Below are 14,436 nucleotides of genomic sequence, written 5' to 3' on the forward strand. Positions count from 1 at the left end.
TGTCTGTCTGTCTGAGGGTTACTATGACTATGATGAAACCACCATGACCACAGCAACTTGGGAAGGAAAGGGTTTATTTGGCTTATACGTCATTGTTCATCATTGAAAGAAGTCAGAACAGGAACTTAAGCAGGGCAGGAACCTGGAGGCAGAAGTTATGGAGGGTGCTGCCAACTGGCTTTGCTCCCCATGACCTGCTCAGTCTGCTTCCTTACAGAACCTAGGTCCACCAGCCCAAGGATGGCACCACCCACAATGGGCTGTGCCCTCCCCTATCAATCGCTAATTAAGAAACTGCCTTACAGGCTTGCCTATAGCCCAATTTTATGGAGGCATTTTCTTTCTTTTTTTTTTTTTTTTTTTTTTTTGGTTCTTTTTTTCGGAGCTGGGGACCGAACCCAGGGCCTTGCGCTTCCTAGGTAAGCGCTCTACCACTGAGCTAAATCCCCAGCCCCTTGGAGGCATTTTCTTAACTGAGGTTTCCTCTGGAAGAGCAGTGCATACTCATAACCCCAAAGCCATCTCTCCAGGCCCTGGTTTTGGTTTTTTGAGACAGAGTCTTGCTGTGTGCTTCTTACCGGTCTTGAATTTACCATGCCTTTCCTCCTGTATATCACCACACACAGCAGTCTTTGTCATCTCTGGAACCCTGGAATTACACAACCACCAGGGAATAGAAATTCCTCGAGGGCCAGGGCAGCACCCAGGCCGATTGCATTCTCTCTTCATTGGGGGGGGGGTGTGTGTGTGCAGAGGATGGTGTGTGTGTGTGTGTGGGTGGGTTCTTAATGTCCTGTCACTGTTGAGGGCAGCCACCTCTTAGGAGGCAAGGACACAGAAGATGTTTTCCTCTGCTGTCTTTGTGCACAAACTAGTGTGGTGGGGTGCATGCTCAGAGTCAAACTCCAACTCTCCCCTGATACTGCCCAGAGAAATCTGATGCCCTCTTCTGGTCTCCACAGGCACCGCATCCACATTGTACATATGCATACAGGCAAAACACCACACACATAAAATAAGAATGAACAAAACAAGTGTTGTCTCCTAGGAGTACTGTGATGGCACAAGGGACTAAAGAGGAACATCCTAAGGGATAGTCAGGACATCATATCACACCGATCTAACTCTACTCTGAGGAAGGATAGAGAGCCTCTCATCCACACAGCTGGTCTCACCATGTCGCCTCTGCCATGTCGGGGACCCTGCAATGTCTCCTGGGTGCACCTCCATCAGCAACACACTCAGGTACACTGAAAGATGTACCCAGGGTTTTACTTGGTCTCTCTTGACCCACGTGGGAACAGTAACTCAGCCTATACCTGAAATAGCTGCTCCTGGTCCCAAGGAGTCAAATGGGAATTAAAGCAGAAGTTCATACCACTGGGCATTCACAGCAAGGTTGGCTATAGGCTGCAGCATGGACAGCTCCCACAGTCAGTGCCAAGCATGAGAAACTGCATGTACATTACAGCAAGGGCAAACCCAGACACCTGATAGACGGCTTTAGGTGTCACCTAGGGTGACTGCTCAGGCCCATCAGTTGTTCCTTATCAGGGATTCTGACATAAGAATGCCTAACTTCTGAAACACACTGATCTATATCCATAAATATGACTTCTGGAACTTTTTTTTTTTTTTGGTTCTTTTTTTTTCAGAGCTGGGGACCGAACCCAGGGCCTTGCGCTTCCTAGGCAAGCGCTCTACCACTGAGCTAAATCCCCAACCCCATGGAACTTTCTATAAGAATGTCATATATAAACATATAATAAATGACTTTGAACTCTAGATCTTTTTGCCTCAGCTTCCCAAACACACATATTCATTCATTCATTCATTCATTCATTCTCTCTCTCTTTCTCTCCTCTCTCCTCTCTCTCTCTCTCTCTCTCACACACACACACAGACACACACACACACACTCACTTTGGTTTTTAGTTTTCTTTTTCCTTCTATTTTTGAGGCAGATTCTCAGGTATGCTAGACTAGCCAAGACCTCACTATGTGACCTGAGGACTACCTTGAACTTCTGATCTTCCTGCCTTTCCCAGGTTCTGGAATTATAGGCATGTTCCACACACACACACACACACACACACACACACACACACACACACACACACCTTTTTAAACCTGGAATTCCATTGTCTCCCAGATGCTACAATTTTAGGGTGTCCACTCAGCTAAATGTTGGTTTTTTGGTTTTTTTTTTTTTTTTTTTACTTTTCAGGGTTTTTAATAGTCACATGCAGAGGTCCGGTTCATTTCAGCTCCTTCACTGCCAAACCTGGGGGCAGGGACTGCTTCATCTTCTTCTCATTGTCTGTGATAACCAGGGTGTAGAGGTACCTGCTACAGTGGACCTTGAACTTTACATTACCCTTGTTTTTCTTGATCTTGACAGATGTGGCATCCTTCTGCCGGGCTGTGAGTAGAAAGTCCTTGATTTCCTCAATTTTCCGAGGCATGGCGACAGGCACTCGGCTCTGGTGTCAGCACCCGTGCTCCCCAAACCCAATCCGGCTATGGATTGCTTCGGATTTTAAATGTTTTATATAATTAAAAAATAGCAGACTGGAGAGATGGCTCAGTGGTTAAGAGCACCAATTGCTTTTCCAGAGGTCCTGAGTTCAAATTCCAGCAACCACATGGTGGCTCACAACCACCTGTAATGGGATCTGATTCCCTCTTCTGATGTGTCTGAAGACAGCTACAGTGTACTCATATAAATAATAAATAAATCTTAAAAAGATAGCAAAGACAAGTGGGTGTGGCAATCCACATCTTTAGTCTTAGCACTTGGGAGGCAGAGGCAGCCAGATTTCAGTAAGTTCCAGATCAGCCTGCAAAACGTCTACATAATGAGTCCCAGGCCAGCCAAAGTTACACAGTGAGACCCTGCCTCAAACAAAAAACAAACAAAAATAAATGATTCCTACATTACTTACTTATCCTCAGAGCTTTCCCTATCCTCACCACCAGCTGGCTATTCATTCCCTCAGGGCCCGGGTGGCCCAACCCCACCCACTCCCCCTAGCATCCTGGAATTCTTTTTTTTTTTTAAGATTTTATTTATTATATATAAGTACACTGTCTCTGTCTTCAGACACACCAGAAGAGGACAGAGGACATCAGATCCCATTACAGGTGGTTGTGAGCCATCATATGGTTGCTGGGATTTGAACTCAGGACCTCTGGAAGAGCAGTTCGTGCTTTTTTTTTTTTTTTTTTTTTTTTTGTTCTTTTTTTTCGGAGCTGGGGACTGAACCCAGGGCCTTGCGCTTCCTAGGCAAGCGCTCTACCACTGAGCTAAATCCCCAACCCCAAAGTTCGTGCTCTTAACCACTGAGCCATCTCTCCAGCCCGCATCCTGGAATTGTTGTATCCAGCCATGCTGGGCCACCAGAAGTCCAGCTCTTCTCCCAGCTGGAGATTCACCCCAGTAACTCCCACACATTTTCAGCTCTCCATCTTGTCACTTCCTCAGGGATGCTCTCCCGCTGTGTGTCAGGGACTCTGAGGAAGGGCAGGGCAGCCTGATCTTCCCTGGGCGCCATCTCAGAGAACTATTCTAGGATGCTCATGACCACTTTTCACACTTCTTTCTTTCAGAGGCTAATAATGACATTGCCTGAGAGGGAGCTAAGGGCAGGTGACCAGGAGGTGAGGCTGGCTGGCCTAGACAAGTTCAGGCTGGCTGGGGAGATGGAAGAGAAGCTGAGCCCAGCTGGGGGCAGGGGGCTTCCTGACCCACAGCTGAATTCTGAGTCCCCAGCATGTCCCCAGCCTACTTCTGCAGGCTGCCAGACTAAGCCACTCTAGCCAGTGACTTCAGAACATAGAATATGGAGGTCAAAGCTCCAACCCAGACCTACTGGGTCCCCGCCAGGCCCCAGGCAGATCCGGGATCAGGACCTCCTTTTTTTTTTTTTTTTGTTCTTTTTTTTTCGGAGCTGGGGACCGAACCCAGGGCCTTGCGCTTCCTAGGTAAGCGCTCTACCACTGAGCTAAATCCCCAGCCCCCCCCCCCTTTTTTTTTTAAACTGCACATGCTCTGGTGCTTAGTGAGGTCAGAGAACCTTTGCATGCTGGCAAAGACAGACAAGGAAAGAATTACAATCCAGTGTAGCCAGAGATGAGGTAGGCAAAGGAGGTGCAGTTGTGGAAGACCACTGGAGCTGTCCTACCCACTTTCATCCAACTCACAGATTCCCCTGCTTCTGGGAGGCCCTTGTCTTAGTCTTGAGAACCTGAAGGCATGAACTGACACATAAGCCAGACTAGGCCAGGCAAATGGGGCAGGAGTGTGTGTGCCCATTCCTAGCAGCGGAATTAGAGGAATTAGAATCTGGCCTAGACTGTAAGTAGGTCTGTCTGGAGAGCGCGGGTTCAGACAAGGGACGTGGGTAGGAGGTGTGGCTGTTTCCTCAAGAATGTTTTGGGAAAAAAAGAAGGGCAGACGGAATATTTGGACTACACTGAAAACGCTCTCAAGTGGCCTCACTACGTAGTGTAATTGACAAAACTGTAGCATTCCATCTAAGATACCTAAAACATGTGCTACATCCCAGAAATTAGGACCAATAATCTTTTAACAAAAAGGGTCCTTTGCGGAACTGCACCTCTTATCTGTCGGTAAAGGGCAGAAAAAAATTGCTCTAGGTCTTTGACCTCAGTTTACATTTATGGATGGGAAGCCAGAACCTGCAGGACGAGGCAGAACCTGCAGGACGAGGCAAAATGATGCTAAGGCAAGCCTGGGTTTCATAGTGAGGTACAACGTTTTGTTTTCAAAATGGGTCGGTTGAGACCCGGTGGTGCTGAGGATCCCTCTCCACTGCGCTCTGGGTTCTCAGGAGCCTTAACTCTGGACGCAGGTGCTAGCCGAACCAAAGCTCCCACCAAAGTACAACACGCCCCCCGAGATAGCGCCTGATTGGCTCGCCCTTCCCACACTCCGAGCCAAGCTTACCTTTTGATTGGCTGTTCAGCTCTCTGTCGTGCGCCGGAGCCATCCATTCTCTTGATTGGCTAGACAACTACCTGAGCTCGCACAGGATTGGGCATTGGCAAAGCTGAAGAGGGTCCTCGCTCTCTGATTCGCCGCACGGGCCAGCCTCACGGCCTGCACACTGAATGGCTGCGCCACTACCTGCAATCGGCCTCGGATTGGGTGCGTGGCGTCTACCCGGCGTGATAGGTCAGGACCACCGCCCCCCTTGTTCCCCATTGGCTGCTGGGCGAAGCCCGGTCTCCGGGTAAGATGGCAGCGGACGGACAGTGCTCGCTCCCCGCTTCATGGCGGCCAGTGACCCTCACCCACGTCGAATACCCTGCAGGTAAGAGCTTGCCCCGGCTCCGAGGACGTTCTCCCGGAGCGGGCGTCTCAGCTTCGGGCGTTCGTGGCCGCGCGGGCCGTCTTAGGGGCGCCGTGGAACCGCGGTGGGAACTGTCAAACAGCGAGCCTTGGAGGGGCTCGGCCGGCGCGCGCGCCGCGCAGGCGCAGTGAAGCGGCGATGAGCTGGGAGAAATTGTGAGCAGCTCGCTCGTACGCTCTGCGGCTGCGCGGCCGAGTCGCTCTCTGGGGTCCCGGGGTACTGGTGGGCTGTCCTGGGCCGGGGGTCGGCTAGCGCGGGCGAGGATGTGGGCCTGGACTTTGTCCCTTGTGCCCCGCCCTCCCCCGAACCAGAGAGGCCGCTCTCCTGCTCGGGCGTGCAGGGAGTGCCAATTTCCTTCACTGTGCTGCGGGCTGCTCGCTGGAGAAAGCTCCCAGTTGCAGGGAGTGTGCAAGCCCAGGCCAGGTTTGGGAGAATTTGCGGCGCCACGCCCTGAGCAGCGCGGCAGAGGCCAGCCGCCAAGGGGGCATGCAGCCCCCGGGAGCTTGACTTGTAAGAGCTTCCATCTGACACGCCTCTGGGAGTGCCCGCCTCTCTGGTGGGAAGGTCCATTAGCCACGGTTCTGAAGTTCCGGCTCGGGGCTCCGTAAAGTGGATTGGAGCTTAGGCCTTGGGGTGAGACGTTTCCGGGCTCCAGGGTAGGCACCACCCCTCCAGTCACTTCATCTTAAGTGGCTCCAAGTACAGTGTCTCCTTTCTGTTAATGGTGTGTGACTCAAATGACCACAGGCCTGAGAGGTGCTGGGCACAGAGCCTGGCCCACAGTAGACACCCAGTAAATACCTATAGTTGGTCTCTAGTTTGCCAGCACCCTCCCTGGATAAATGCTCGTTGCCGAGCAGCCAGGGGCCCCTTGCTGGCCTCTGGTTGTCCAGGGAAGGGCCTGTTCTCCTGGGTAGAGACCTCAGAGCTTGAGTCTGCTGAGAACACAGGGCCACAGGCCAGGAGAACTTTGGCTCTGAGTGTTCTGGGTTATACTTAAGGTGTGGCAGTCCTGCCCAGGGTTGGGCCCTATCAAAGTGCCTGTTCACTATCCATCCACTTACCCATCCATCCATCCATCCATCCATCCATCCATCCATCCATCCATCGATTCTGCATTCCCTTAGCATCTCCCAATTGCTAGGCCCTGGGCTAGCTTGGGGTTTGGAGTGATGAAGTCCCTGTACTCTTGCTCTGTGGAAACTCTGCTCCAGAGGAGGGAAACCAGGCCTGGAAAAGGGAAGAGACTTGACTTTCCCTCCCTGGCTTCAGAGTAGCTTCTTGGAGGGCTCGTGGTGAGAATGTCCCTGCACCTATGAACACCATGACACAGGACCTGGTTGAGCCTGAGGACATGTCAAGGTACCCCCTCTAAGCTCCTCCCTCATGTCACTCACTACACTGAACATGCTTCTTCCTGTGGCGTGTCATACATTACTACAGTCAGACAGTAGGGTACCCTTGTGGGACCTAAAGTACAGAGGGCAAAGAGAGGTCCCACACAGCTACTTACACTAACCAGTGGGTCACAAACCGTGTCCCAGTCACACAGCTCCATTAGTCAGGCTCAGAGTTTTAGGCCTGTGGGCTCTCATCCGTGTGATTTGTAACTGGCTCTTAGCTTTTGTTCTTTGAGTTCACCTAGGCAGCATCCTAGGTGGGGGAAGCCACGTGTGCATGGGTCTAGAAGTAGGACAGCACAGTGTGTTCAGGGAGCTAGAGTAATGTCCCTGCAACTGGAGCAGAGGGTGGGAGAGAAGTGGGCCAGGTCTGCACAGAACCTGGTAAGCAGGGCTTAAGGAAACATCCCAAGGGCAGGGGAGATGTGTGTATTAAAAAGGGCCGAGGCCAGAGTCCCTGGCCTCAGAAAAACCTGAGGGTCTTGCATGCTATAAGACAACCTGAGGAACTGGTCAGAGGTTCAGGGACCCTCGATGTGCACTGGCCTCTTAGCCTAGAAGTTATCAGTTGAGCTGTGACAGAGTCAGGATCTCAGAGATGGGAAGACTTGGCTCAGAGAAGGGCGGGAACTCACGCAGAGTTCCTTAGAGGGATGTGGGCGTATCAGAGCCAAGGTTTCTGACCAACTCTAGGTCAGTCTTTCCTGGTAGGGCCAGATGAGGTATATGTGACTCTGTCCTTTAAGGTCTGGCCTCTGCTTCCTGCCCTCTGTGGGTATATGCCTGTTTGTGTAGAACCAGACTGCTGGTGTGGACCATTTCCCATACTGGGTTCACCCAGCCTCTGTGATCGGCACTGTAAGTGGTCTGTGTGCCAGAGACTTTTGCCAGACCTTTTACACCGCTGCTGTATGGTTCTGGGGAAGATGTGCCCACAGGACAGAAGGGGAGGTTGAGGGAGGCAGACTTGCCTAAGTCCCTGCAAGCTGCTGCAGCTGCTACAGGGAGGGGTGACAGCACCAGCTTCAGAGAGCTTCTTCGTCTGCCACCTTGTTCCACTGGCAAGCGTGGCCTTTGGACAGGGCCTCTCCTGTCCAAAGACATGACTCTAATCTTGCTTCGGCCTCTCAGAGAGGCCAGTGGTCCTCACTGCCTCCCTCCAGCTCTGATAGGAGAGGCTTTGAGAAACTGCTAACTGTTGTGGGCGGCCACTTTCAGATGGCTCCGCTGGAGTCTCCAGTGTGTCTCTGAATCTGGTGTCTGGAAGAGCACAGGTGTCTCTGGAGGCCCCTGCCCCATGGGGGCAGCCCAGACACATGCCAGATCGGACCTTGGGGTTCAGGTTCTCCCTCTGGCAGAGTGATGGGTATAATATCTTAACCAGGCCAGACACTTGCCTCCATCCAGGTGCCATGTCTCTCTGATCGTGTGACTTGAACAAGTCACGTAGCCATGCTGAGACTTCCTTCCTTCTGTAGAATGGGGGCAAAGAGACAACTTCTTGGAATTCATGGTGTATAGATCCCTTACAACTGTAGGGGGGGAATTGGGATGTCTATGGCTGACCCTGGGCTCTGGGACCTCCCCTTTTGTCTCATGCTATTCCTCTGTCCCCACAGGTGATCTGTCTGGCCACCTCCTGGCCTACCTGAGCCTCAGCCCTATTTTTGTCATTGTTGGTTTTGTGACCCTCATCATATTCAAGCGGGAGCTACACACGGTGAGCTTGGCCCCATCCTCCGTCCGTTGATCAGAACCATCTTTTGGTCTACAGTGCCTTCCCCTGCAAAGCCTGTAGGGGTCCCCTGGCTGGGTCCAGGTCCTTCACTTGTTGGTCTGGGCTGTCCATTGAGAGGCTGCCCTCTCAGGGACAGGGTGGCCAGCAGGTGTGCTGAGGCCCAGCTAAATGCACATCTTTCCCAGCAGATTTCATTCCTCGGGGGACTGGCACTGAATGAGGGTGTCAACTGGCTGATCAAACACGTCATCCAGGAGCCTCGGCCCTGTGGAGGTAGGGCTGAGACTTTGAGGACCCAGGGCTTCACGTTGGACATTGTGAGGAAGCCTGTATCTTCCCATGATGCCCTGTTCTTTTTCTCCCCCAGGCCCACACACAGCAGTGGGCACTAAATACGGGATGCCCTCCAGCCATTCCCAGTTCATGTGGTTCTTCTCTGTCTATTCCTTCCTTTTCTTGTATTTAAGGTGAGAACCCCACCCACACCCTGCCGGGTAGCCATGCCCTGCTGGGGACTGCCTCACTAAGGCTTTTGAATGGGACCTGGGGCTGTTGGGAGGCCTGGACTCAGGTTGTAAGCTGAGGCTGTCTGATGCGCCTCTTTTCCCAGAATGCACCAAACAAATAACGCCAGGTTCCTGGACTTGCTGTGGAGGCATGTGCTGTCTCTAGGGCTCCTCACCGCGGCCTTTCTAGTCTCCTATAGCAGGTATGGAGGGAGGAGGAGCCCCACCCTGCAACCTGCCTACCTGGGGTCCTATTAGGTCTCAGTCTCTTTTGAATAGTCTCTGCGAATCTGGGCCCAGACACTCGATGTAGGTTTTGACTGGGAAAAGAACACAGTCTCTAATTTTAACAGACAGGGCTCCAGCTGCCCTTTCCAGTGTAGCAGAGAAGCAGTGATCTTTTTTTTTTTTTTTTTTGGTTCTTTTTTTTTTTTTTTTTTTTTTTTCCCGGAGCTGGGGACCGAACCCAGGGCCTTGCGCTTCCTAGGTAAGCGCTCTACCACTGAGCTAAATCCCCAGCCCCGAGAAGCAGTGATCTTAACAGTAGTGTCATGCATTAGCCATTTGTCCCCAGCTTTCTGGGGGTGGGGTGTGGAGTGGAGTGGGAGCTATGCGGACAAGTTCCGGTTTAAGAGCTGGACAGAAAGGAGCAGGTGTGGAGATGGACTTGTTTCTGCAACCCTGCTGCCATCTGGACTTGCCCACTCTATCTGTGTTGTCTTCACACCTATACCCAGGCTCCTGAGGAACCTGTTAGAAACATTAGGCGTGGGGTATTGTGTAGGCCTTACCTGGTTGGTTCTCATGAATCTCCTTTCTGGCTTTGTCCCAGGGTCTACCTGCTGTACCACACCTGGAGCCAGGTGTTTTATGGGGGTGTTGCTGGAGGCCTCATGGCCATCGCCTGGTTCGTCATCACCCAGGAGATCCTCACCCCGTTGTTCCCCAGGATAGCAGCCTGGTAACCACCTCCCCTTCATAGCCTGTGTCCCACCCTCCTCAGTTACATCTGTGAAGAGTATTGTATCCTGGATGGCCCAGTGTCTGGGCCTCTAGTGGCACAAGGCTTAGAACCCACCCTCCTGGCTACACTCCTCCTCCACCAGGGGCTTACGGGTTTCTCAGGTTCGGCAACCAGAGTGCCAGTCCTTGCCTCAGCACTTAGAGACTTAGAGGGCGGCCAGAGTCTTGTGGAGCTGTGGACAAAGCTGTCGTGGCTCCAGGACTGTTGGGACATCTGGCTTGGTGGCCTGCTCACACCCTCACTGTGGCCCTGGCTTTTGGGTCTCTGTCTCTCCAGGCCCATCTCCGAGTTTTTCCTCATCCGGGACACAAGCCTCATTCCCAATGTGCTCTGGTTTGAGTACACAGTAACCAGGGCAGAAGCCAGGTGAGTTAAGGGGACAGCAGTCATCACTGCTCATCCCTACCCCTGTTTGGAAGGCTCCTCAGAAGCTAGACACTTGCTTCTGTTTCTGACATTGATATATGCTATGCACCCATTTTTCAGGTAGGTAAGCTGAGGCTCAGAGAGAAGGAAGTTGCTTGAGCTCCATCTGTTAGTGGGTGAGGGGTCAGGTAGGAAACTGCTGGCCCAGTGTGTCTGTCTGCTTTTACCTCTAAAGCCCAAGTCCAGAGAGCTGGACCTCGGGCAGAGAGTCGGGTTCCTCAGAGCTGATTAGCTCTCTGTTAGGTGGGTAAGCTGAGGCACACTGAGCTGGAGGCCAGCTTGAAGCTGACTACAAGTTGGGGCAAAGCTCACGCTCTTAACTTTCCCCCAGTCTGGGATGGAGTAATTCAGGGCTGGGACAGGGGAGCTGAAGCAGGCCAGGGACCAGAGGGAGCCTGGGAGATTTTCCAAGAGGGTACTAGGAGCCATTGGGAAGGGCAGAGTGGGGTAGGTGTCCAGCAGCTAAGCAATGTGCTAGTTAGTACACCAAGGTCCACATTATCCTAACAAGCTTAAGGGTAAAGCCTGGATCCATGAGGAATTATGGGGGTTAGGGCAGGGCAATCCCATTAGTAGCAGAAAGGCCCCAGATGCCTCAGGCTCAGCTCTCCACCTGGCTGACAGAGTGGCCAGCACGGACTCGCCCTGCTCAGCCAGCTGCCACCTGCCTGCCTTCTCTCCTGGCACCTGTTCCTTGTCAGGCTGTGTGCAGAGGCTGACACAGAGTGAGACAGTCACGCTCCCACCCTCCTAGTGTTCAAAGCAGCAGGGATCCATGAGGAAGGAAGGGTCAGCCACACGATCCCTGTTAGGGAGGGAAGCTCAGAGGCTTAGAGAGGAACAGGATCCCAGAGTAGAGCAGGATATCGACAGCCTCCCAGGAGGAAGCTGACCTGAGTTGTACCAAGGAGCAGGCCTTTGCAGCAGGGCTGACAGAGAGGCGTCTGAGAAGAGGAAGGGCAGGGGAGCAGGTTGGGACCTGTGGGCCATGCTAGCTTTCTAGTTCTCCCGGTACCCCACACAAGCGCTGTTCTCCCTGAGCCTCAGTCAGCCCTGCAGAGGACAGCAGAGCTTCCTCTGCTTCTGTGCTGGGAGCCTCTTCAGTGCACCTTGCGGCCCCTTGCAGGAAAAGCATGCCACCTTTCTGTAGCTGCTTTGGTGGCAGCAGAAGAGCAGAGGAACCTTCTTGGGCTGACTTATCTGTAAAGGACAATTAGTCAGGCCCAGCCAAGGGCCACTGGCCTTTCTTTTTTTTTTTTTTTTTTTTTTTTTTTAAGTCCCCCGAAGGGGTGCACCGTTCCTGGAGGTACTGCAATACCAGGTCGATGCGTGGAGTGGACGGAGCAAGCTCCTATTCCAACTCCTAGTTCCAAAAATCCATTTAATATATTGTCCTCGGATAGAGGACGTATCAGATATTAAACTGATAAGAACAGATACTACACTTGATCTTAGCCAAAAGGCCGAGAAGGGATGCCACTGGCCTTTCTTGTCTTGTCCCAGCCCTGTCCTGCCATTCCCTGGCTGTCATCATACAGCCTGTGACAGGAGCTCTGATTGGCCTGGCTCTGGCCCCGGGTGGCTATGGTTTGGTGCTAAGGCTAAGCAGGGAGAGAGGACACAGTGGGACTGACTGGCCACTCAATACCAGACATCCCCAGATCTAATCCAGCCCTATTTTGCAGGAACAGACAACGCAAACTGGGGACAAAACTGCAGTGACTGGTGGATGTGACTGGGTAAAGCCTCCGAATCTGGCCTGCACCATGCCTTGCAGGATGGACAGAAAGATGAATGAGGGGTGAAGCAGAGACCTCTGCAGACCCGAGTCACCAAGTGGAGCCTTTTTTTTTCCTTATTTTAATTTTAATGGACACGGTGGACCAAAGTGCTGAGTCAGGTCCTCAGCCAGGACCCTGGGAGGACCTGCTGTGTGTGGGTCACATGGCCGGAGCCCCTCTCTGCTGCTGCCAGCTCCTGACTGGGTGGAAAGTGCTCTTGGCATGGGCCTCAGCGTGTGGGCAGAGCACGGTAGAGTGCTTGCACCTCTGGTCCTGAGATCAGGACTCCAGGTAGTGGAGTGCGCACTATTTATTCTCTTGGGATTGTAGAGTTCATGCTGGAGAGGCTGCTCTGCAGGGGCTGCCCTGTGTACAAAGGGCCCAGGTTAGCTCCCAGACCCTGTGCTCTGAGCCTGCGGCAGGACAGCCTGCCTCCTGCTGGGCCTGAGCCGGGCCTGGGGCCCAGGAGTGAGGCAACCCCTGCTGTCCCTGCCACCATTGCCATTCCAGAACCCTGTCAGTGTTTCCTTGTCTGGGTAAGGCCCAGAGCCAGCACCCGTCCGTCCGTCCGTCCGTCCGTCCGTCGGCTGGGCTGCTGGCTTATGTTCTTCCCTGTATCAACCCGACATCATAAGGGCTTTCTCTGGTCCTCTCTCCCTTCCTGACAAAGGAGCCTGCACATTCGGGTGAGCACACCCAAGCGTTTACAGCTCCTTTTGTCTGGCCATCTGGTAGCAGTCTGTCTTCATCCCCACTTGAACAAAAGAGAAGAACCAGGAGCTGGGATGGATGCTGGCGGTGTGGCAGTGCAGACGCCCTCCCCCCATCGCCTGCCCCATGTGCTCTGGATTTGTCCCTGTATTGGCCTGCCCTGGAGGCTGGAAACCAGTGCAGGTTCACCCTGGAGTCTGCCTTGGTGTGGGTTCTCAGATTCCCAGCTTCGGGGAGTCCCTTTTAAGGGCCTCTCTCCAAGTTGTCCTGCCACAGCTGTGGAGATGCTTCCAGAACTGAAGCAGCCCTGGGGAGCTGTTTGAACCCTCCCTGTTTCTCTGTGGAGGGCCCTAACCTGCTGCTGAAGCACACATTTTTGGTGCTTTCCTTTGTGTTTGTTAAAGGCCGTGTCCAAGCCCCTCAGATGCCAGGGCCAGGGCTGGTTTCTAGGGAGGTAGGTCAGTCACATCCCCTCCCCTTCCCCTAGGATTATTTTTTACTTTCTGCCTGAGACAAGCCAAGTGTGAGGTGGTTTAAGAAAACAAATGAAATTGTTTACTATTGTTTTAAAATAAAATCTGAAACTCCGGAGGCTGAGTACACATTACTTGAGCTCCTGAAAGGAGGCTGGAACAGCTGGGGCACACATGGCCCTCAGGGACAAGGACGTGGTTAAGACCATGAAGTCACAGCATTTCCAGGATATTTAGTCCCCTCTAGCCCCCAAAGTGAGGGTTTGAATGGCCCTGACATCTGTCACAGGCCTGTCAGCCTCTGTGCCTACACCACAGATGTCTGCTCTGTGCTCCTGTCAGAAGCCCTCCCTGCCTGACTACCTCTGGCCAGGTTTTCCTTCACACAATAGTCCTGGGGACGAGGGAGCATCTGCCCTTCGAAAAGTGTCCATCCAACTCCACTTGCAGCGTCTGCCTCAGGAGAACTACCTGCCACCAAGCTGGTGGCCAGAAGCCTTAGAGCACTGAGTGAGCACAGGCTGGCCTGAGGCAGGTCGTTCGTTTCCTTTGCTGGCAAGGCAGGTTATGCAGAGGTGCAGAGCCACACCCTGTGGGTGAGGGTGTATGGGAGAAATCCCCGGATGCGGATGCAGTTGGATGGAGGAAGACAATTACTTCTCGTAGTGACCCCAGCAGAATGTATTTTAGACTTCAAATTGTTAGTTTGTTACAGTGGAGTCCAGCGCTTCTCTGCAGCCTAGTCAGAACTGGGACACACCCCTAGGGAAATCTGGTTACCCTGCTAACACCCTGGTTAGGCAGTTCCTTTCTGTATACTGCTGCCCTAGGACAGCTGAGGGGTGTGGTGTGAGCCTGGGTGGGCTGAGCTTCAGAATCTCAGACCTCCCCTGCCTTACGGATGACTCATGTACCCTTGGGAGTCTGCCATTTGGTAGCAGTGGCATTAGCTTCTCTGAGGTGGTTTCATCATATGGAAACTGGTACATGTTGCAGGCCCTG

General features: G+C 52.8%; 1 protein-coding gene, 1 non-coding gene and 1 pseudogene across 3 annotated transcripts; 1 reads left to right on the forward strand and 2 right to left on the reverse strand.

Moving 5' to 3' along the window:
- Positions 1-2,177: 2,177 nt before the first annotated feature.
- Rpl38l5 (ribosomal protein L38 like 5) lies at positions 2,178-2,471 on the reverse strand (annotated as a pseudogene).
- Positions 2,472-5,239: 2,768 nt separating this feature from the next.
- Dolpp1 (dolichyldiphosphatase 1) lies at positions 5,240-13,552 on the forward strand. Of its 2 annotated transcripts, NM_001399346.2 has the most exons (8): positions 5,240-5,336; positions 8,395-8,495; positions 8,702-8,786; positions 8,881-8,980; positions 9,124-9,222; positions 9,852-9,980; positions 10,320-10,409; positions 12,155-13,552. In NM_001399346.2, the coding sequence occupies exons 1-8, from the start codon at positions 5,261-5,263 to the stop codon at positions 12,189-12,191; spliced, it is 717 nt and encodes a 238-aa protein (NP_001386275.1). In that variant the 5' UTR covers positions 5,240-5,260; the 3' UTR covers positions 12,192-13,552. The 2 variants fall into 2 exon arrangements, with proteins under 2 accessions (NP_001386275.1, NP_001100037.1); NM_001106567.3 differs by lacking the exon at positions 9,852-9,980 and having other exon boundaries at positions 12,155-13,551.
- Positions 11,754-11,944, reverse strand: LOC120102100 (U2 spliceosomal RNA). The gene has a single exon (XR_015685061.1). It is a non-coding gene; the product is annotated as a U2 spliceosomal RNA (small nuclear RNA).
- Positions 13,553-14,436: the final 884 nt, after the last annotated feature.

The sequence above is a fragment of the Rattus norvegicus genome, chromosome 3, assembly GCF_021556685.1.
Source record: "Rattus norvegicus strain SHRSP/BbbUtx chromosome 3, alternate assembly SHRSP_T2T, whole genome shotgun sequence".
NCBI classification, from domain to species: Eukaryota; Metazoa; Chordata; class Mammalia; order Rodentia; family Muridae; genus Rattus; species Rattus norvegicus.